The 23,176-nt window shown below is 38.4% G+C and overlaps 1 protein-coding gene across 5 annotated transcripts in view; it reads left to right on the top strand.

Moving 5' to 3' along the window:
* Positions 1 to 23,176, top strand: part of ADGRB3 (adhesion G protein-coupled receptor B3) — a 596,417-nt gene that overhangs the window by 219,060 nt on the left and 354,181 nt on the right. For 3 of the 5 annotated variants that reach the window (XM_060752829.2, XM_060752830.2, XM_060752828.2), the window contains 4 exons: positions 4,279 to 4,440; positions 9,003 to 9,167; positions 15,319 to 15,483; positions 20,142 to 20,306. In XM_060752829.2, the coding sequence (XP_060608812.2) occupies positions 4,279 to 4,440; positions 9,003 to 9,167; positions 15,319 to 15,483; positions 20,142 to 20,306 (657 nt within the window). The remainder of the gene's footprint in view (positions 1 to 4,278; positions 4,441 to 9,002; positions 9,168 to 15,318; positions 15,484 to 20,141; positions 20,307 to 23,176) is intronic. The other 2 variants (XM_060752832.2, XM_060752831.2) reach the window with 1 other exon arrangement.

Here is a 23,176-nt window from a genome sequence, read left to right as displayed (position 1 = left end):
CATGAAGAACTTGGCTTGTGCCAGCCTGACTGTATGCATTTCAGCCTGGCACACAATTTAATTTAATGTGCTTCCCTCAATACATATACTAGGGAGATTGCCATATTATTATTCAGTAAACACCTTATCCTTCACACATTAAAATTTCTTAGTTTTTCAAAGGTAGTCATGCTATAACAACAATAAAATATGTCCCATGACACCTGAAGCATAGATGAAATTTGTGGTATTGCAAATGTAAACTAAAACCAAATTAGTTTAATTCTAGTACCTTCTCCCAAGAATCTCGGGAATAGCAGTTTTGCAATATGTTAAAAATGCAGAATTTCTGTGTTATTGGAGATAATCAACAATCAGTCTTCTTTAAAAAAAAAAAGCCCATCAACCCTAAAATACATTTTGTTTTCTCTTGGAAAACTGTCATTCTAGGATTCCTTCCTTAGGAGCAAATGTCAGTGGAATGGTCATGGAACTAGTTTAAATTTATGGTGCTGACACTTGACCAAATGTATTGTGACATGAATTGTATGGGCAAAAGTCAGTTTCATGTAATGAAATGGCTTCATGAAACTCATAACAACTCATGCCACAATGCTGAGTTAAAATGCCAGAACTGCTCTTTGTTGCTTGAGCTATTACTTTGCTACTGATGAATGTTTAGGAGTGAGCAGATGCCCTGTCCTGTTCCATTTTATTATTGTTTGTGGATTGGCTCTGCCCTGCATTCCTCTCTGCCCACCTTCTGGTTTAGTTTGGAGAGGTTCTGAATCACATGGTTTGTTGCTGTTTTTCCATCCACCATTTTTTTCCAGTGTCCTACTGCACATGAGTACACTCACATATTGATTAAAATCCCAGATCAGAAGTAATACTTACACAGTTTCATGTCCACATCAAGATTTCCTAACTCTCTATCTCTGCACCATGTGATTTCATTAATGATCACGCATGCATCAGGAAATTGATATTACATGTACAAGAAAAGGTGAACTGAAAGCTACGACATATTTGAGAGGTATTTTTTTTAAAGGCAAATATTTAGCATCAGTGTATCTCCAAAAAACAACACAGGATAATTTAGAGCTTGGCCCATATCCGGAGGAAGTTCTGATGGGGAAAAATTATAAACATCTTCAAAACCACTTAATTTTCACTGCAAAATTAATGATGTTACTAACATCATCCATCATATAACAACATCTACTATATAAAAAGCAAATGTTTGTTTAGGTTTAGTTACTTACTCAGACAATGACATTCTTTGTTTACTGAGATTATGTCTCTACTTTAATACTCAACTTTATGTCTGATAGGACCACTTCACACAGATGTGCAATCTCCTTCTATCCTCTTTTGGAGCATGGAGTACACCTATGTTTTTAACAGAATTAAAGGCTGTGCAGGACTACAGACTAAGGGAATGACCAGACTGCAATTCAATATACTTTTGTATACTGTATTTTGTGAACTCCAAAACATAATGGCAGTCTTATGTATAGATAACAACTGCCATCTTCTAGTTAGATGTACCATTTGCAGTCCTGCCAACCTTTCCATCAGCTGCACATATATTATATGCCTTCCGCATTTTGATATTTAAATAATAAAAAGTGAAAAGTGAAAAGTTCAAGAATTGTGATATGTTACAGCTGAATATTTAAATGTTAATATCAGTGTACCCTCACTAGGTTTTTAAAGGAAAAATGTATAACTTGCATTCGTTATGCAGAAATGGTTATATAATGAAAATCAAATTAAGCACATCTTTGGCCATGTGACCTTTTTAAAACTTCTTCAATAGTGGCAAAAATGCTTAAAATTAAAGAAAACTAAAAATAAAGGCCCTAATAGGAATAGAGTTGTAGAATATTGTATCATAGAAAGCAATTCATCAAATGTTTAAAGAAAAGGAATAGAGTTGAATCCAGATAATACCATTTATACTTAAATCCCAAAGCAATCAGTGGGGAAAGTTTGACATGATTAACTTCAATTCCATCACAGTTAATTAGAGTAAAGCAAGATTACTATTCTCTAGATCAAATCTTCTTAAATTGTGGGTTGCAACCACATTTGGGGTTTCATAACTGAATGCTGGGGTCATGAAAAATGTGTGTAACTTGCCAGCTTGTGGCTGTTTTAAGACATTAACATGAATCTGTTAGCAGCAAATGCTTCATCTGTACTCCATAAAAGAAAAGAAACTCAGCCTGCCTTATTTGGATGGCTATTTTATATGCCTATATACCCAGAGTTGCATAAAAATTTATTGGGCAAAACAGAGTCATGAGTGCAGAAAAGACCCATTCCCACAATAATTGGTAAATGTTCAACAACACTCATAATTTTACATAGCAGGGTAAAAACTTCTGAACTTTTAAAAGAGAGGACTTCCTAAGCCAATGTCTTCTAGATGTTTTGAACTTCATCTCCACCTTATTCTCCCCCTCCCCCTAATAGCAATATAGCAATTATTGTTTTGAGTTAGACCAATGGGGGTTTAGTCCAAAGCTTTGGCTCGGGATGGGGAGATGCACCAGTTTCAAGAAGATTGCTATAAACAGTGTCAAGTTGGAAGGGCCAGTTGCCTGACCAGGTGTAAGTCAGGTTCTTATTTTTTTTAAAAAAAAATGACAGTTTTTAAATACCCTGATCTTCTACCACTATACCTACCTCCAATTTCTTATTGAACCATTACAGTTTTATTCCTTCCAGAAATGTCTCCTCTTTATTTTATAATTCTGGGTTTTTACTTTTTCAAACTCTCAGAATTCTGCAGAGGTCTTGCTGGCAGAAGGGTTTTGGAAGCTATTGTCCTAAAAGTAACTTTTCTATACATTGCTAAAAAAAGGTAGCATATAGAGCATATAAGAGTCCTGGCATTGAATTGCCTATAACTACATTTTAATAGTGTTCTCAATCTTACAAAGATACATGAATCATAATCTTATGTAGGGTTACTCAGAAGTAATGCACAAGACTTCCTAGTAAAGTATTAGAACTTTAACTGTATTCCCTTGAAATAAGAGCAAGTCAAATATATTCAGGAAAATCAATAATGGATAAGGGAAAAGTCATTTTGTTAGACACCCAGAAAAGAATGCAACATAGCCTGGGTCTGCTCATATGTACTAGGAGGGAAAAAGTCCTATAACATTTATGTATTTTTAAAAAATCAAAGATATACTGGAGTATTTACCAAGGCAATACTTAGGAAATTAAATTACAAAAAAAAAGTGAGGGGGAGCCAATATATTCAGAGCTAAAATACATTTGATAAAATGATTTAAACACTTAGAAATATTTCAGAAGAAGCAATAACATTTTGGATACATTATTCATTATGGATTTTATGCAGTTCTACTGAGTGGTAGGCATTCAATAATTCCCTGTTGACAGCATCAAAGATTTGATCAACTTCCACAATTTCACCATTTTCTCCCCATGCCATTTCTACTCAATCTGCCAAAGGAATGTCACAAACTCACAAAATCCCATCATGAAAACAGTGGGGTGTTGCAGAGTCCTTTAGACTCTTCTGTGCACAGAAACGCATTGTAAAAACACACACATTCACTTACACACACATTATGTATATGCTTCCTCCCCCCCCCCCCCTGTTCATTTATTTATTTCTCTACCCTGTCTTAAAGAGGGCCACTTTAAAGATTTTCTTTTAATAGCTTCTAATAGCCTTTCTTGCCAGGTGCCACACAGCTTTACTCATTTCAAGATCTTATGGAGGGGGAAAATGGTGACTAAACCACCAAATTGCAAAATTATATAAAACAATAAATATTGCCACTGTTCACTGTAAATGTTATCTTAATTGAATAATTTGTTGAGGACAAGGTCTCACAATCTATTCTCTATCACTTGAATTGTCAGTTCACTGCCATATGTCTGCAAATAGAGGTGAAAAATTTGGAGCAGCCACTTGCACAGAGGTGTAATACAATTACTAGAACAAAGGCAGTAAACCAAAAACTATCAATTAGGCATCAGCTCAATTTTTCTCCTTCTTAGTGCCATGTATTACATGATTTTACTTTTTGACTTGTGTTTATTTTCTATTTCACTGCATAATTTTCCATAGATGCTTTATTTCAGTGATCCTTTATGTTTAAACTATATTATTATTATTATTATTATTATTATTATTATTATTATTATTATTATTATTTCTAAATGATACTTGCATGCCATTCAAATCTTTTATTACAAATCTATATTAATGCTCATTGCTGTATTCATCTTTGTTTATTGTCTTGGATACAGGTGAAACTGGTGTTGAAGAGTGGGCCCAGTGGAGTTCATGTTCTGTTACTTGTGGTCAAGGGTCGCAGGTGCGAACCAGAACTTGTGTATCACCTTACGGGACACACTGCAGCGGCCCTTTAAGAGAAACAAGGGTTTGCAATAACACTGCCCTCTGTCCAGGTAGTGTTAGCAGCCAATAAATAAAATTGTGGGTGTTGTTGAACTGTTTAATGCTAAACACTAGTATTTAAATATTTGGTTAGTGCACTGGGAGTTCCGTGAGGTTAAGGGAGTGCAATTATTAGTTATCTTCTAAAGCTGTTGTATTTGTAACTCTACCATAATTCTTAAGGCACCTTCAGTTTTTCCCCTTTCTTCTTTGAATCAGGTAATGGATAACAACTTACGGGTAACAACTCATGTCTGAAAGCAAATTTTGATAACTCTGGTAATATAAACAAGACATAGGAGTCAATATGAGAAAATGCTGAGCCATGCCAGCACAAAATTGTGATATGGTTTGCCCCCTCTGTCCATAGATTTTGTATCAATGGATTCAATCACCCAGGACTGGAAAATATTCCAAAAAGTAAAGCTTGATTTTGTCATGTAGTCAAATCATTTAACTAGGTTATCCTATATATTGCGACAGGAGCATCCTCATATTTTGGTATTTGTAGTGGATCCTGGAACTAAACCCCAATGGGTACCAAGGACCCAGTGTAGTAATGTGGCTTATTATACCACACAATGTGGGGACAATTATTTGCCAGAAAGGACTATCACCTTTCCATTCATTCAGATATGGAAGTGGTGGTCAAGATGGCAATTATTAGACAGGGTTAGCTATTATAAAGTATCTAACTGTCTATACCCTAAGAGTAATAGTGGATAATAGTAATATATTATTTTATCATCCTATATCTGTTGCACCCAAAATCTTCTTTCCTTAGCAAGAGGGATGATGCTCACAAAACACAACTCCTTTCTAACTGTAGTGAAACACATGTTCTGTTTCCTATCTCTTCTTTTTTCCTATCTCTTCTTCACTGAAGGGTGAATTTCTCCTCCTATTTGACTATGATCAAGGAAACTGTTAGCATCACAGTTGGATTAAGGCATTTAGAGACCCCAAACGCCTAAAAAATTTTGGTGTCCCCATATATAGCCAATTCAGAATATAAACAAGAATAAACTACAAAATAAAATTATATTTTCTGTAATAAAACAAAACTTACAGAAATATGGATTTTTTTATTGTGTATACTTCCATATTATATTATTTACTAATTGCAAAGTCATTTATGATGGTAGCCCCTTGTGGAACTTGGTCCAACTATTGCAGTGGCATTTTGCACCAAATGGTCCATGATAAATGTCCTAGTTAGCATCAACCTTTGCCATAGTAAATTGTAATAGAAGAAAGAAAAGAGGTATTTAACTGGGATCTAAAGTTGTTTCAGGCTAAACTGAAACTTGGCTTAGACTCAGTTCTGAGTGGAGGAACTTGTTTGTGCAAGAAGAGAAGAAAGGGTAGGAGAAGAATGCATTCAGTCCTAAGGCTAACTCCTGAATCCTGATTCATATATCTGCACATTTATAAATCATCACAAAATCAGAAAGATGGTATAAAACACAAATTATAAGAATTTCAGTTTTCATTTTTGTGCTGCTACTTGTGACAAAAAAACCCATAAATATATAAATACTGATTATGCCCAAAGTCTCCAAATATAAGAAAAGGTTTGAAGCCTCACTGTAATTGGAAAGTTTTTTAAATACTTATTTCTTTTTGTTCCTCTTACTTTTCCAGAAACGTTCAAAATTATGAACATTATTTTAACAATTCTACATGAACCAGTTAGAATAAATTGTGTTATTTTTATAGCATCCCTATTTGTACAACTTACTTTTGACATTATATTTTCATTTCTTGTTTTACTTTTCTCCATTGGTAAGATGGAATCCTTAACAGAACTGGTGCCACATATCTTTAAAATGACCACTTAAGATTCATTTGGATTCAAAGATCTCATGTAGTTTGTGACATGATTATGAAAATCATTTCACCCGTTAGATATCTTATTCTGTATTTGACAACTAAGAGTCAGATCATGTCACTGTTAGAAAAATACAAATGATATAAAAGTGTGGGTTTCTTGTCAGAAGATTTCTGTGTTATCATTCTTCAGAACATTTCAAATGTGTGAAAAATATCTTAGCTTTGCATTAACAGCATCAATACACAGAAGCCTCATTAGTGTTCAAACCCCATTGACTTTATTAAAGCTAATGGATTTTTAAAAATCAATTATTTATCTTCTTTAGAGCCAGTGACATTAACCAAGGTATCAGTCAAAAAAATAATCTAGCTGAATCATTAATCAAATGGACAAGATATAGCATCTCTGTAAAAGGATATCATAGGCTAGTACGTTACAGGTGTTAACCTAGGTATCATTAAATATAAGCATAATTCAAAGGAAGCAAGGACAAGATCTCAACTTCCTTGAGTGTTTTAAAATAATGTAAGACGTTTGCCAGTTTAAGAGAAATGGTTCTCAACCTTTGGTCTTCCAAATATTATGGACTTCAATATCAAGACTCCTTCATCATCAGCCCCTGTGGCTGTGGTTTCTGAGAATGGAAGTCTAAAACACCTGAAGGACTAAAGGTTGAGAACCATTCATGATGAGGGCTGACAAATTGTCTGCCCTAATTGAATGGAAGTAAGCCCATCACACATTAAGTGTGCAGAGAATAATGCTTCCAGAGAAGGGAACCCCATGTGTTGCCCTTTTTTAACTGGACTAATTTCAGACCAACTATCACCCTTCCTTTGAGATTTTTCAAAGAAATTATAGTTTTATTTAGGGTGAGATTCTTGCTTACTATCTCCATTTTGGATAACTTTCCACTGTTGTCTTATCTCATGAGCATATCTTAAGTATTTTCAATTAGTAGAACAAACACATTCAGTGGATAAAATGAAGCGTCATGCATACATATTTTCAAATATTCTCCAAATGGTTGTGTAACTCTCTTAACTAGTTTTGGCTGACAATGGATATTCTAGTGTGTGGAGGGAAAGGGGCAACTTCCTTTCTTGGAGCAAAAGTCCAGTTACATAATGTTGGGTTCATCCTATGTTAAACATTATCCTTTTTTATAGGTCAAATGAATATTTATAAATCAGATAAAAGAGGGAAAAGGAAGATTTAAAAGAGTATCTGTTGCTTTTATAGTAATTAATTTAGACATTGGGCACAATCAAAAGGTCTCACCTCTTAATGCTTGCTCTCACATGGGCAAGCCATCATGTCAAAGATAACCCAGATTTGTAAAGGATGAAATGAGTTGCCTTCGGATTATATGGCAAGGCTGAGGCTAGCCATAGGATTGAATTGGACTTGTATCCATATCACCCTGGAAACAGGTCTGAGCACCTCTTTTCAACTACATCAACCATATCACACTAAAAACATGTTTTCTTCATGTGTGATTATGTAAATAAATGCACACACATGCCTCTTGATTTAAGTAAGTCAGGCATACAGTTCTTTTCATTGTGCCCATTGCTTTAAAAACAATAAGCTAGCTATCTTACATATGAGTTTATATGAAAATGTAAATATAAAGTTTAATGTTTATGTTGCATCCACATTTAAGAAAACAACTCAAGCAATCCTCATGCATTAACCGGAGAAAATTGATATCTGTCTGACATTTTATAACAGAGCACACTGAAATTCAGTCAGATCATACCAAAGCATCATGCTTTCATTGCTTGCAAAACCTTTGTACGGAAGCTTGTTACCATATGGTTGCTTAAATCATTTATCCCTCCCACCAGAATTTTCACTGTAAGAACTGGACTCAGGTAATTAATCCCAGTAAACAAATTTCAGGAAACTGGGTGCAGTAAACACTACTCAAGAGACTGAGTCAGTCTAGCCTTATTCATGCACCTGGTGAAAATCATGTTGTTCCATGTTTGTCAGATTATTACTAGATACATGTGACATGAAATAATGGGATGTCATATGATCAAATATTTATGGCCATATTAAAATAGCTCTTATTGTAAAGTGTTTTTTTTAAATAAATAAATAAATAAGACACTGTACACTAATGCAGTAGTTCTCAAACTGTGCTCCCAGAAATCCCATACAGTTTACAAGCTGTTAGGAATTGTGGGACCTGAAGTCCAAAAACATCTGGAGGAGCACAGTTTGAGAAACTGCTATAATGTTTCTGTGAGTTCCGGCATGTTCCAGTACATCCCTGGAGTTCCCTACCAATAACAAAAACTAATTTATTCCAGTGAAAGAAGTATATTTATATCCAGTGTTTCCTTGTGCATGTAAATTTCTGCTCTTCATTGGAATAAATGGAGCAGACTGCAGATGAAAGGGAGGTGTATATGCTTCAAAACATCCACAGTCCTTGGAATGAATTTAAAGACTGTGATTCTGTATCTATTGCTTCTTAAATCCCATTAATGGTGTTTTGTTCTTATTTTTATGAATCCTGTGTACATTTTCAACCACAATAATCAGTAGGTGATCTGTGTTTGAAACAGAACTAGCATACCAAATTCTGCAGCACTTTAAAGATGTGTGAATTGGTATACATGCGTATGGCATACATGCTGTTTTCTTTTCTCTCTGTTTTTAACCCCTTTGTTTTGAACCTGCTTACTCGTGTTCTTTTCTTGTTAAAGCCTCTTTGCTTTATTACAGTACATGGAGTTTGGGAGGAGTGGTCACCCTGGAGTTTGTGCTCATTCACATGTGGTCGAGGCCAAAGAACTAGAACAAGGTCATGTATAGCTCCCCAGTATGGGGGAAGATCATGTGATGGACCTGAAACACAGCATAAGCCTTGCAATATTGCTCTTTGCCCTGGTGAGCATATATAGATTAACTGTTTGTTACTTAAGAAGTTGGTTTGGTTTATTCAGTGTAGTGCCTTTGTGGTTACCTTTGTTTGTTTGTTTTTTCCTCCAGTTTGGGCCAAAAATCTAAAAGATGATGCATTACTATAGTATTGGGAGGGAGGGGTGTCCCGGTAGGGCTTATTAGATATAAACTGCCAACTTTATATTTGCCCTGCACATCATTCATGCCCTTCAGTTATAAAAGTTCAATGCTGGCATTTGTCAAAGAGGTTCTCTCACCATTCACTGTGATGCTGAAAGGGAAGAAATGCTAGTCTTTTCAAAGGTGCTACCCAGTCCACTTCTGTGACTCCAAGAAAAAAAGGATATACACACATTTGCTCCTTTTATACCCCCCACCGCACTTCTTTCAGGGAGCTCAAGATAGCATACATGGCACTGTTCCCCTGCACTTTATCCGAAGTAGGGCAGGCTTAGACAGAGGGCTCAATCAGCACGTTTTGTGGTTCAATAAGTAATAGAACCTGAGTGTTCCAGATTTCAGTCCAGTACTCTGGGTTAGGTGGGTAAAAATAATCCAAGGAAGACTGGAGAATGCCAGAATAACATTTATCTTTAAGGAATTAGCACATGGTCCCAAAGAGGAAAGAGACACCATCTCTCGTTTTCTGTATTACTAGCACCTTGAGGAATGATAACCTGGGTAGATAGCTGAAGGAGATAAGTTGTCCACCCTCAGTTCTATCTCAACAACTTGAGCAGAAGTTGACACATATTCAAATTATCTCACTTGGATTTTTATTTGACCTGAAGGGTTTCTATTCTGTTGGAGAAAGAATGTGCTATCCATTATGCCATTACGCTAGAGTGGAAAATGTGATTCCCGGAGCATTCCAAGCAGTCCTTTGGTCTGTCTTTCTCAACTTTCTCTAGAAATCCACATGGCAAGGTGAACTGAACCTACATTATAATGGACAGTGTGGATTCAGGCCCCTCTACACTGCCATATAATATGATAAGTGTAGACTCATATCATGCAAATTGAATAGCGTTGAACTGGATTATATGAAACTATACTGCCATATAATCCAGTTTAGTCTGCATTATAATGGCAGTGTAGATTGGTCCTCAGACTTAAAACAAACATTCCAAATCAGTTTTAGTAATGACTCAGGGAGGGCTTTGTTATTCAAATATAGCAAGCATCAAAATCAGGCACACTGTTTGCTGTTGATGTTGTGTGCCTTGGTTATTTCTGACTTAAGGTGACCCCAAGGCAAACCTATCACAAGGTTTTCTAGACAATATATGTTCAGAGGAGGTTTGCCTTTACTTCCTCTGGGGCTGAGAGTCTGCGACTTGCCCAAAGTCACCCAGTGTCCTAGTAGGTATTCAAACATTCATTTTCATAGTCCTCCTCCAATGCTCAAACACAACACTAGGTCTCTGTACATCATTAGACTTGCAAAAATCAATTCTACATATCTTGACCACTAATTATTATGAATATGTGCATGCAACTAATTGCCAAAGGATGGCCTAGGAATCTTGCATTGAACCTTAACTAGGAATGATGTTTGTCTCATGTAGTTTAGCTTTCCCATTTCCTTCCTGCCTCCATAAAGGCAAAGCTTATAATAAGGGGAACACCCTAGAGAGGTATGAGATGGAATATATGTTATTCAGTTCAGGGTCACATTCCACACCATTTAGAACAATCCACAGAAATCAAAGGACCCCTTTCTGTTCCATAGATTCTGTTGATATATACACCCTATGTACTCCTATAAATCTAGAAATTATAATAAAAAACAATAAAAAAACTGGGTTGACTTATCCACAGGTCAGTGTGAGTACTGTGTCATAAATTTAAATCACATATTTATCTGAGTAAAGAGACAAAAGGCAAGAATATAGTCCATCCCAGAAGAACCTAAAGAGGCTTCAATCCTGTTTTATCTCTTCTGTGGTATAACTTCTGGCCTTTTCCCATGCCTGAAAGGAAAAACAGAAGTATAGTATTTTCCCCTCTCTGAAATGATCCTAGACTTATTCACGGATCATATCCAAATCCATAATTTTGCCCTCTAGACCTGAACTTAACTTATACAAAAGGTTGAGTTAGGCATGAATATATATTATAGGCTAAGAAGTTTTGGGGATTTACAGTCATTTGGCAAAAAGGAAAAGCTAGTTGGTAGCTCCTGGAAATAAACAATAGTGATATTATTTGCAATAAATAAACTACAAAATGGAGAATCACAATGTGAAATGCATTTTAATTTTTTCTTTTGATGTAATTCAATATTATAAAATGATAAATTCTATATTAGCATAATCCAATAGCATTGATATTAGTACATCTGTATTAAACATTCAGTATGTTTTGAATTGAAGAAGCTCAAATCAGGAATTTAGACTTCCAATATGATGCCCAAGTAATATCAATATGTTCCTTTATGTGGGATCTTTGACAATCATTCCATAAGTACAGCCTGCTAAGAAGCTTACTACCTCGTCAGATGGCCGATGGCAGAAGGAGGCAGTGGTCTGCTTCACTGCGAGGTGTGGGGAATCCAGTGTCCCATGCCTCACTGGTAGGGTAATCACATGGGGGAAAGTGTGCAGTGCGCATGATGTGTGTGGCTTCCCCCACAGATTGTACAACACGGAAAGCTTCCCATGCTGCCAAGGTGGTGGCGGCATGCCGGTCCCACACCTCTGCACCCACAGAACTGGCAGTACGTCAATTGATGGGAGCCAGCCAGCTTAGAGGGTGACAGGGGCTAGATCAGCGTTTGCCACCAAATCTAGCCCCATATGATGAGATTGTTAGTTGCATTCATGTGGGCCTTATATCTATGTTTCTTCTACTGTCCAATGTTTATTTCTCCAACATGTATTTCTCAAAACTTTTCCACACAAGCACTAATAAAAATTGAAAAAGTAAAAAGGAGCAATGCAGTTCAAACATACTTAAATCATCTGCAAAAAATCCCCATGCAGTAATAAATGAAAGAGCACTACCAACAAGTGTAGTAAAACCAGGTGCAAATAAAATGGTAGACTCTGGAAAACAAGGGCTGGGAGATGTTGAATGATCCACCAGCAATTAACTTCAAACAGATTCACAATGCAGTCATGTTTCACAAGAACAACATATTCTATTGTTTGGTCTGGCATGTTACTTATATACTATATGTGATCTAGGAAGAAAAGAAAGGCAACTAATGCTTTCTACAAGGCTGCACAAGAAATCTGTTAGTGTGTATCCATATCTGGAGAAGGTTCTCTAGTTTTCTGTTCAATCAAGATGAAATAGTCCTTCAAAATCTTCTGCAGACAGCTGCATTCTCAAGCTTTCTCTGATGAAAATTATATACCCAGATTCAAATATCAGGTGTCTATCACCAGTGTTGATTTTCTGTTGTTCTAAAATACAAGTGCAATTCCATCGACTCAAAGGAGATAGATGGATATCATGTAACAGTGTGGTTGTTATATGTCCTCCTCAATCCTCTTGTCAGCATAATCTGATGTAAGTACCCTTTCCAGCTATCAAACCTCTACTGTCAAAACATTTTGTATGTCTCCTGAACCATCAGAGAAAATGAACAATGTCCTATGTTATCTGGTGAAAAGGTAATTTGTGTCTATCGTGATGTAAAATTGTATATTGTTGGCATGATTGTCAATACCATATGTTGTATTCTGGTTTTGGAATGCTTGTCTAGCTTTCTCTCAGTAACAGATCAATTTAGTATTCTTCTACTTCCTTGTGTAAATGGAAGAAGAAACTCAAAATATCCACCTGGTAACTGTGTTCTGCATCATGAGCTTACTCATGAACCAAGCCCCACTTTATTAGGTATGATTGAGTCTGCAGCCTCCCAGTTATTGTGTGCTAAAGGTGAAAAGATATTTCATAGATTTCAGTACATTCTACTTGAAGTAAAATAACAAAGTCCTGTTGCATCTAACATCTAACAAATTTCTTACAGCACAAGCCTTCATGGAAAATTGTCCACTTCATGAGATGCATGAGATATACTAAACAGGAATGCAACCTAAGACCACATCAACAGGACTTTGTGCAGTTGACCTAAAGTGGTGTCTTCCCTTACTCCTTTAGCCCATCACTTCTCCATACTTGCCACTGCACGTTCCTTTTAAAAATGTGATTTAGCTATCCAGATGGATTATCCCTGGCACCACTCACAGGGGACTCAGTATAGTCAGAGGGTAGAATGACATGTGTATTCATGTCACAGGTTGCATCACATGCAAGAGACTGACTTCCAGGGAGGGATCTTGGCGGAATGTGCTACATGTCAGTTCTGAGTATTCACTTTTAGCAGATATGGCACATATCAAGCCGGAAACAAAAGATAGGGCCACTCAGTGCTTCAGCACATACTATATTAATTTCTGTTAATATAAATTATTATGCTGCACAATTAAAAGTGTTCCCAAAATGTCTTATAAATAGACACGACAATTCCACATAGTCCAATTTTACGTATGTCATATACGGTAACAGGGATGGGGAAGAAAAAGCAAAGATAAAATTTCATTTTTGTATTGATCAGCTAAATGGAAACAGATAGGATGTTCTACTAGAATGGCTGCTGTCCTCAGCAGAGGAAGTTATATGCCTCTGTTGTTTTTTCTTTCTACTGCAGTCTGCCAGAAAGGCTACTGCTAAATAATGATTGAAGAAGAGCCAAAGACAGCTGGTGTTTTGTGTAGGGAACAGAATCACACTGGAAGTTTTCTGCTTCTTTGTGTAGTGATTTGAAAATAAAGTATGCAGACCTAGCATTATTTTGCCTCATATTCAGGCCTGTGTATCATCATACACTTTGGGTCACTTGCAGTTCACATGTTGGGATGGATTTTTGGCTGATCGTGCTATAAGAGCTGTTCCTAGAGAATTAGCATTACTCTGAAAGCTGCTGGTGAAGTGAGATATGTAGCTGGTGAAGTGGAAAGTCATACTCGGCCATAAGGGATGGGAAGGACAATAAAAGTGGTTATTCAAAGAAAGAATGTGGCTAGAAACTATACCAATTGGCATGCATTAATTGTAGCTTAGGGACGAAGATGGTCAAGGAGCAGAATGTCACCATCAAAAATTAATGTGCTTAGGTAATCAGCTCTAGCTTCCCATGCGGGGACAGAAGCCTCCCACAGGATGGCAAAACATCCAGGAGTCCTCTGGGCAGCATCCTTGCAGATGGCCAGTTCTTTCACACCAGAAGCAACTTGCAGTTTCTCAAGTCACTCCTGACACACACACACACACACACACACACACACACACACACACAATTGCAATTGAATAGAAAACTAAGCAGAACCTCTCTCTGACCATAATGCCAATCAATGTGTTCATGCAAAAGTGAAACAGATTTCTTTTAGATGCTGAATCCATCTTAGTAAGATGTTGTAACAAGGGAAGATCAAGGAAGAACACTCACAGTATTATATCGTAATTGTAAGCACATTTGCACAAAAGGAACTTTATCTGAACTCATTTTCAGATAAGAGTGCCCTGAAATGATACATTTAATCCTAAAAGCATATTTGATAGTGTAATATTCCACTCAAAAGGATCAAAAAAGAATATAATGAGGCCTTTTCCCCATACCCTAAGTATACCCATTTATAAAGAGAAGTCATCATATTCATTCTCTGTAGTATTCTACTCCATTCCTCTTCATTCTAGCACATGGCTGCTCATAGATGCTGTCTAGGCTCTACATAAAATGCCCACCGTTTTATGGAGGTAGGAGTGGAAAGAAGGATTACTGTTCCCTTTGGTAGCCTGTTTCATAGTCACATCTGAACACTGGCCGCTGTTACATATTCTAATGTGTTTTCTGTCTTGAATGACAGTGCTGTGTGTCTGTCTGTCTTTTTATCTATTCCTCTGTGTTGCCCTGTTGCCAAAATTGCCTGGGCAGTGTATCTAAAATGAGTTTGAAAATTCACTCAAATGATATATGTGAATTGTGGTATAAAAATAGTACAGCTGATTTACAAGAACACATTTTATTTCTCACCACAAAATCAATAATCTAAACTATGGACCTCTCCTAGATTTACCTGGTCAGGTAACACAAGTTTCTCTTTCTGTTTTGTGTGCGTTGCAATAGTTGATGGCCAGTGGCAAGAATGGAGTGCTTGGAGTCAGTGCTCGGTGACCTGTTCCAATGGCACACAACAGAGAAGCCGACAGTGTACGGCAGCTGCTCATGGAGGCTCAGAGTGCAGAGGTCCATGGGCGGAAAGCAGGGAGTGCTCCAACCCCGAATGCACAGGTACGTATCATCCTCTCAAGAAATAAAATGCATTCTTGTATGCTGTGTGTGTGTATTTTGGGAAGATGGGAAAAGTAATATTAAAAGAGATCTTTCTAAGATAGCTGAGTAAGGGTCTGAAACCAAGTTTACCATCCCAACATGGTTTGCCATCCCAACATGTGGAGAATTTTCCTTTTTTAAAAAATCTACAATTCCTACAATCTTACAATCTAGCAGTGCTGGCCAAGGGATTCTGGGAGTTGAAGAGATTTTAAGAATTGTAGCTAGGGTTGCCAAGTAAAATAGAAATTCATGTACCTTTATTGTTGTAGTTCTGCTTGTACAAGCAGTACTTACTTGAGTTTAACAAAGAATTAGGATAATCTAATGTATGATAATCTTCAAAGCAGATTTTTTTTTATTTAAAAAGGGGTTTTCCCTCTCTGTTTTCTTCCATGCTGCCTCCAGTTCACTGCTGTTTGATACAAATACACTGAAGGCATCAGATTCCTCCTGAACCTGGAAACTAAGCAAGCCATAGTTAGTACTTAGAATGATAGAATCATAGAGTGGGAAGAGACCTCATGGGTCATCCAGTCCAACCCTCTGCCAAGAACCAGAAAAATTGCATCCAAAGCACCCCCGACAGATAACCATCCAGCCTCTGTTTAAAATCCTCCAAAGAAGGAGCCTCTACCACACTCTGGGGCAGAGGGTTCCACTGCTGAATAGCTCTCACAGTCAGGAAGTTCTTCCTAATGTTCAGGTGGGATCTCCTTTCTTGTAGTTTGAAGCCATCATTCCGTGTCCTAGTCTCCAGGGCAGCAGAAAACAAGCTTGCTCCCTCCTCCCTATGACTTCTTCTCACATATTTATACATGGCTAATATGTCTCCTCTCAGCCATCTCTTCTTCAAGCTAAACATGTCCAGCTCTTTAAGCCACTTCTCATAGGGCTAGTTCTCCAGACCCTTGATCATTTTAGTTGCCCTCCTCTGGACACATTCCAGCTTGTCAGTTTCTCTCTTCAATTGTGTTGTCTAGAATTAGAACCAGTATTCCAGGTATGGTCTAACCAAGGCAGAATAGAGGGGAAGCATGCCATCTCTAGATCTAGAAACTATTTTCCTATTGATGCAGGCCAAAATCCCATTGGCTTTTTTTGCTGCTTAAATGGAAGACCAAGAAATACCAAGAACCGTCAATTATCTTGCACAGGAATATAATGGTATGGAGTCATAATAAGTTGACAAGCAAACTGAAGGCACTTACACACATGCACTTCTATTTACTGTTTATTTAGCAAGTCATTGTCATTTTCTTGCTGTTCTGGTCCATCCCATTCTGTTCTAGCATCAGGAGATGGGGAACATCTTAACTGCTGTTTTCCCAGATTATTTGTTGTCTTTTTCTATATCAAAGACTACTCTAGCCAACATTTCATAATACAACAGGCTTTGTTCATATTTAGCACTCAGGCTGGGCCATTGAGTCTGCAATGGTTCTCTTTCTGGCTGGATATGGCAGGAGCTTCTGCTGCAGAAGAGCTGGCCCTTTCATCTACAGACAGTCTCTGAGGAGCACCAACACATGATCTATTCCCCAAGGTCACCAGGATATACACTTATCTGCTTCTCAAATCTCCCTTCATGTTTTTGCATATTAGTACAATATTAGTTTTTATTATCCCATTGCTTTAGAATTATCATATTTGTTCTGTGTGTTTGTGTGTGTGTATCTACACATACATGCACACAAACAGCAAATATGTGTGTCCATGCACCCACATATACAATATCAATACAGTAATTATATATTAGTGCCACAGAAATGAATGAGGGTATACTCTTTGTGTGTGTGTGATTGTGTGTGTTGGTGTGTGTGTGTGTGTGTGTGTGTGTGAGAGAGAGAGAGAGCTTAAAATATATTACACAGCATTTTGGCTTCTGCCTTCTTCAATTGTAAAAAATGAACTTAGCTGTATAGTAGGAGGCTGTTTATGATACTATGCTATCAATATTCTTAATGGATTGTGGAAAATTCAACACTGAAACATGCAGATGTGACACTAATTAGTAATCCAGGATCTCACCGGATTCAAGATCTCACCCTTGTGATTAAAATAAAATTCAGGCCCCTTCCACACAGCTGAATAAAATCCCACATTTTCTTCTTTGAACTGGAATATATGGCAGTGTGGACACAGATAACCCAGTTCAAAGCACATATTGTGGGATTTTCTGCCTTGATATTCTGGGTTATATGGCTGTGTGGAAGGGCCCTCTGAGGATAAAGAGTGTTTGCATGCAAGAGCTGCCCAGCCAGTGTCACCATTATGTTCCCTTTTGCTACTGCATCAGAAAAGTATTTTCCAACCCTTTCTTCAAAGAAATGACGTGCCAGCGTGTTTCCTTCCCTCTATTATTGTCATGGGCAGAAGAGTTAGTTGGCATATCAACAAAGTGGTGAATCTGTTCCATGTTTTTATTTGAACATAATGGGGCTGTCGGGGAAGCAGAACTTATTCCAAGGACAAAGTTCTGGTTCTTTGATATGTTGAATGTGGTTTGGAGAAGGAAGTTGAAGCTAACACCTAGGGTAGATTTGCCATCTCAGGGCACTTCCACAAGCCATATAACCCAGAATATCAAGGCGGAAAATCCCACAGTATCTGCTTTGAACTAGGTTATCTGAATCCACATTGCCATATAATCCATTTCAAAGCAGAAAATGTAGGAATTTATTCAGATGTGTGGAAGGGCCCTCACAGACATGGGATCGGCCAAAATGTTATGCCTCAGGCATAGCTTCATGTTGCCTTGCTTGGAATTTTTCATAAAGGTGAAGGGAGAGCTCAGAGTTTTACCCAGGACCACTGAAAACACTTATTTCTGAGTGTGTGCATCTAAAACACTGTCAGCCCTTACCTTTTGGAGGCAAGGAAATGAAAGAAATGTGTGCACAGTGGGGTGTAACTGTGAAGGTCTGAAAAGATTTTCTTCAAAAGATTCAGAGGTTTGGGGAAAACTGAACTGGGTGCAGAGGGGGTTTGGAAAGACCTTTGGAAGGAAGTCTTTGAGGAAGGTTGATCATTACCCTACTTCCAAAAACTACTGCTGTTTGTGGAAACTCAAAGGGTGCATTGTCATTCCTACATTTAAAAAGAAAACTTCAATGGAATACAGGAGTACTTTGCAGCTATAGCTTCCATCCGGTAACATCCTAGTTATTTTCCTTCAATAAATAAATAAATGGCTGGTAGCATAACTAATGACAGTGAGAATATAATGGAAGACAGACCTTGACTTCCCTCCCATGGAACCACCCTTCATCTGAAGATGAAAGGTGATGGTGGGAAGAAATGTAGACAGAATGATTCTATTGACTGAAACTCCTTTATACCAGGATGAGTTAAGGATACCAGCTGGTTAACATGCACCAAAACAGCACAATGTATAAATGATTGCCTGTCTGTAGCCTGAAATAACTGTCCAGGACAAAATTATATAAGGGCAGAAATAGCATGAGGTTAGGGAAATGTGTTCTGTTCCCACAACTAAGAGCAGGTCCTGGAAGGACTAATATAAATGACCCCCCTTAGTTTCATTGCGTCCTGTGGTGCAATGGGTTAAACCCTTGTGCCAGTAGGGCTGCTGACCAAAAGATCAGCAGTTCACATCTAGGGAGCGGGGTGAGCTCCCATATTCTGTTCCAGCTTCCCATGTGGGGACATGAGAGAAGCCTCCCACAGTATAGTAAAACACCTGGGCACCACCTGGGCAATATCCTAACAGATGGCCAATTCTCTCACACCAGAAGCGATTTTCAGTTTCTCAAGTGACTCCTGACACACACACACACAAATGGGCCAAAGAGAATAGGAAAGCCCTGGTTCCTCCGCAGATGTAGGCAATTTACACTGCTAAACAAATTTGGAACATTATGTATGTGTGTGTGTTTATATGTATATATAAAAGAGAAATTTGAAAGGGTAACATAATGCTGGTTTATCTGCAAAATTAAGGGAAAGCTACAAGCAGCAATTCTTTCCACCATTATGAATAGATTTATAGGGATTTTGTTCTGAACACTTTTGAAAGGAATATTTGTTTCATGTCAAACAATGGTTTTCTTATATTAAAGAAAACCATGCAAGAAAGGTGTAATAGAAGCATACAGTGGTGAATGCTAAGGAACAAAAACATTAGAAATAAAATGCTGAAATAATAGCATAGCTGCTGAAATCTAAAACAGTGCGAGACAGCTATTTTGAAATATTATGTGATAATTGGTGCCAGCCAAAATGAGAAAATGTGATTGTCAGCAGGCCGTGTTTACAGTGCAATCCAAGCATTCCTACTCAGAAGTGTGTTCTTTTCCATTGTGTTGCCTCCCAGTTGAATCTCAGCTTTATTTCTCTAATAAAGACATTAAAGGCAAAACAAAAGGCATAACATAAGCATACTGAATTCCTGTTTGTCTTAATGATATATTGAAACACACGTTTACAGCTCTGGAAATAGGATTATTATAATTTTCTTAACAGTGACTGGATCAGGAGTATACTTAAGAGTAGTTTAAAAAATTAATAATGTTTTGCCTTTTTAAAATTTGTATTATTCAGTTGATTGTATGCATTTTGTTGGTATGCTGATGATCTTAAGTTCTTCCAAGCAGCAAATGGTCAATGGAATCACTGGGGCCACTGGAGTGGTTGTTCCAAGTCATGTGATGGTGGCTGGGAGAAGAGAATAAGGATATGTCAAGGAGTGGCTATCACTGGACAACAGTGTGAAGGAACGGGAGAGGAGATTAGACGGTGCAGTGAACAACGATGCCCAGGTAAGAAGCAGGGCTATATAGCTCAGTGTGGATTTTAGCTGGACACAATTTCTAAAGGGAACTCAGATCAAGAAGATGTGTTCTATAGAAGAAACACTGTGTATACCATCTACCAGAGAGACTTTTTTTAAAGGAGCCACATGCTTCGTTAGTGTACATAATTGGTTAGTGTACTTTCAGAATGAAAATAATTGTGCAAAACTTGACAAAGGAGTCATCAAAATGAGTGCTGTCATACATGAAGTCATTGTCATAGTACCAGTAGTTGCATTTTTAAATTGCAAACCCCACCTTCTCTCATAATTCATTGATTCAGTTTTGGTTCCATACAAGAGGCCTTTCTAGTACTTCAGAGTCAGGTTCTGCCATGCTTGCTAAGGCTGGATCTATATTGTCCTATATTCCAGGATCTAATCATAGATTATTTGCTTAGAACTGGATTATATCAGCCTACACTGCCAGATAATCTGGGATAAGCAATCTTGGGATATAGAGCAGTGTAGATCCAGCCTAACTCTCCTAACAATGGTAAAAATAAATGGGTGTTCAGCTATTGGACTGTAAGAGGCAAGACCACGCTAGAGCTGTAGTATTGGTTTATTGTGAGTTTTGCAAATGGTGGTAAACATATGAAATTCATATTTCTTTACCTAACCCTACATTTTTTTGAAATTTAAAATAAAAAACCCTACTTTTTATTTATTTATTTAATTAATTTATTATTTGAACTTATATGCCGCACTCCCCTGGGGCTCGGAGCGGCTTACAAGAATAGCTAAAATCTAACAAAATTTAAAAGCAATTTAAAACAATTTTAAAACAGCATTATCAAACATTAAAAGCCTGTCGAAACAGGTATGTCTTACATGCCCCGCGGAAAGCTGGTAAGTCCCGCAAGGCACAGACTTCAGGTGGCAGAGTATTCCAGAGTGATGGTGCCACTGCTGTGAAGGCTCTGTGTCTGATTGCTGTTAGACGCAAGCTCTTGACACTGGGGACTTCCAATAGATCTTGGTCCTCAGAACGGAGGGATCTCTGGGGTTGGTAGGGGGTGAGGCGGTCCCTCAGATACATCGGCCCCAGACCATGCAAGGCCTTAAAGGTGAGTACCATCACTGTGAAAGTGATCCGGTGCTCAATTGGTAACCAATGCAGCTGCAGTAAGATTGGTGTTATGTGGCATCTCATCGGAATTCCCGCAAGAAGCCAGGCAGCTGCATTTTGCACCAACTTGAGCTTCCGGATCACCGACAGAGGAAGGCCAATGTAGAGGGCATTACAGTAGTCCAGCCTTGAGATGACCGTGACCTGGATCACCGTAGCTAAGTCGTCCCTGGACAGGGAGGGGGCCAGCCGTCTAGCCTGCCGCAGATGAAAGAAGATGGTTCTGCTAGCGGCGGAGACCTGGGCCTCCTTCATCAGCAGAGGGTCCAAAAGGACTCCCAGACTCTTTACCAATGATGACGGGCGTAGCGCCTCACCATCCAGGGTAGGCAGCTGGATGTCCCCACTGCCTGGTCGACCCAGCCATAGGATCTCCGTCTTTGCTGGATTCACCCTCAACCTGCTGGCACGCAGCCATCCAGTAACGGCCTCGAGGCACTGATGGAAACAATCAGGAACAGAGTCCGGTTGGCCTTCCATCTTCAGCACCAGCTGAGTGTCATCGGTGTACTGATAACACTCAAGCCCAAAACCCCGAACCAGCTGAGCAAGTGGTCGCAAATAGATGTTAAATAACAGAGGGGAGAGAATGGCCCTCTGAGGAACTCCACAAAATAGAGAGGACCTCTCAGAGACCAGGCCTCCCCTCTCCACTCGCTGTCCACGGTTGTGAAGAAAGGAGGACAGCCAGTTTAAAGCTGTCCCCCTGACTCTAACAACAGCAAGGCGGTGGGTCAAAAGATTGCGGTCGACAGTGTCAAATGCTGCTGTGAGATCCAATAACACAAGCAGCGCTGACCCACCCTGGTCAAGCTGGCATCGAAGGTAATCCGTGATGGAGACCAGCACAGTCTCTGTCCCATGCCCCGCACAGAAGCCGGACTGGAAGGGATCTAGTCGGGCTGTGTCATCTAGGAATTGCTGCAACTGTTCCACTGCTGCCCTCTCAATCACCTTGCCTAGGAACGAGAGATTCGAAACTGGACGGTAACTGAAGGGAACCGAACAATCTAAAGGCTGGTTTCTTCAGCAGGGGAGAGAAAAAAAATCCATCAATTCAGTGGTGAATCTTGCAAATTTTTGGACATCCAAAGAGAAAACATTAGTAACTTGTCATACCATATCCATTGAATCTGCTATCAGCTGTGACTCGCAATACCCTAAAATCTCAGGACAATAGTTGAAATAATAAATTTTAACTGATCACCTGTATCTGACTCTGTTAACTGGTGATTCTAGTGATTGAAATAGGGATCTTCTACATTCTGTGTCCAAAATACATAATGTTTCCTCTGTGTCATACACAAATGAACACTATGCCAAAAAATATCCCTTAGAAGGTAACCCCATTGCTGTTAGGTCACATTGTAAAGTACCAAGGAAGATTTTTTTTTCTTTCCCCATCTGAGTGTGAATAGAAAGTGAATGAGGTCCAACCTTAGATAAGAGAGACCTGAACTCATAGACCACTGCCATGAGGCTTCAGAAAGATTCACACCAGTGGTTCTCAACCTGTGGGTCCCCAGATATTTTGGCCTTCAACTCCCAGAAACCCTAACAGCTGGTAAACTGGCTGGCCAAAACACCTGGGGACTCACAGGTTGAGAACCACCTGGTTCACACCATAGTCAGTGTGTCTTTACATCAGAAAACTCAATGTTAGAGAGCACTTAAAGATATTATTCAATGTATCTAATGCAAAAGGA

Source organism: Anolis sagrei, chromosome 1 (genome assembly GCF_037176765.1).
Source record: "Anolis sagrei isolate rAnoSag1 chromosome 1, rAnoSag1.mat, whole genome shotgun sequence".
NCBI lineage: Eukaryota > Metazoa > Chordata > Lepidosauria > Squamata > Dactyloidae > Anolis > Anolis sagrei.
The sequence above is the reverse complement of the archived record's forward strand: the minus strand, read 5'-3'. Positions and strand labels throughout refer to the sequence as shown.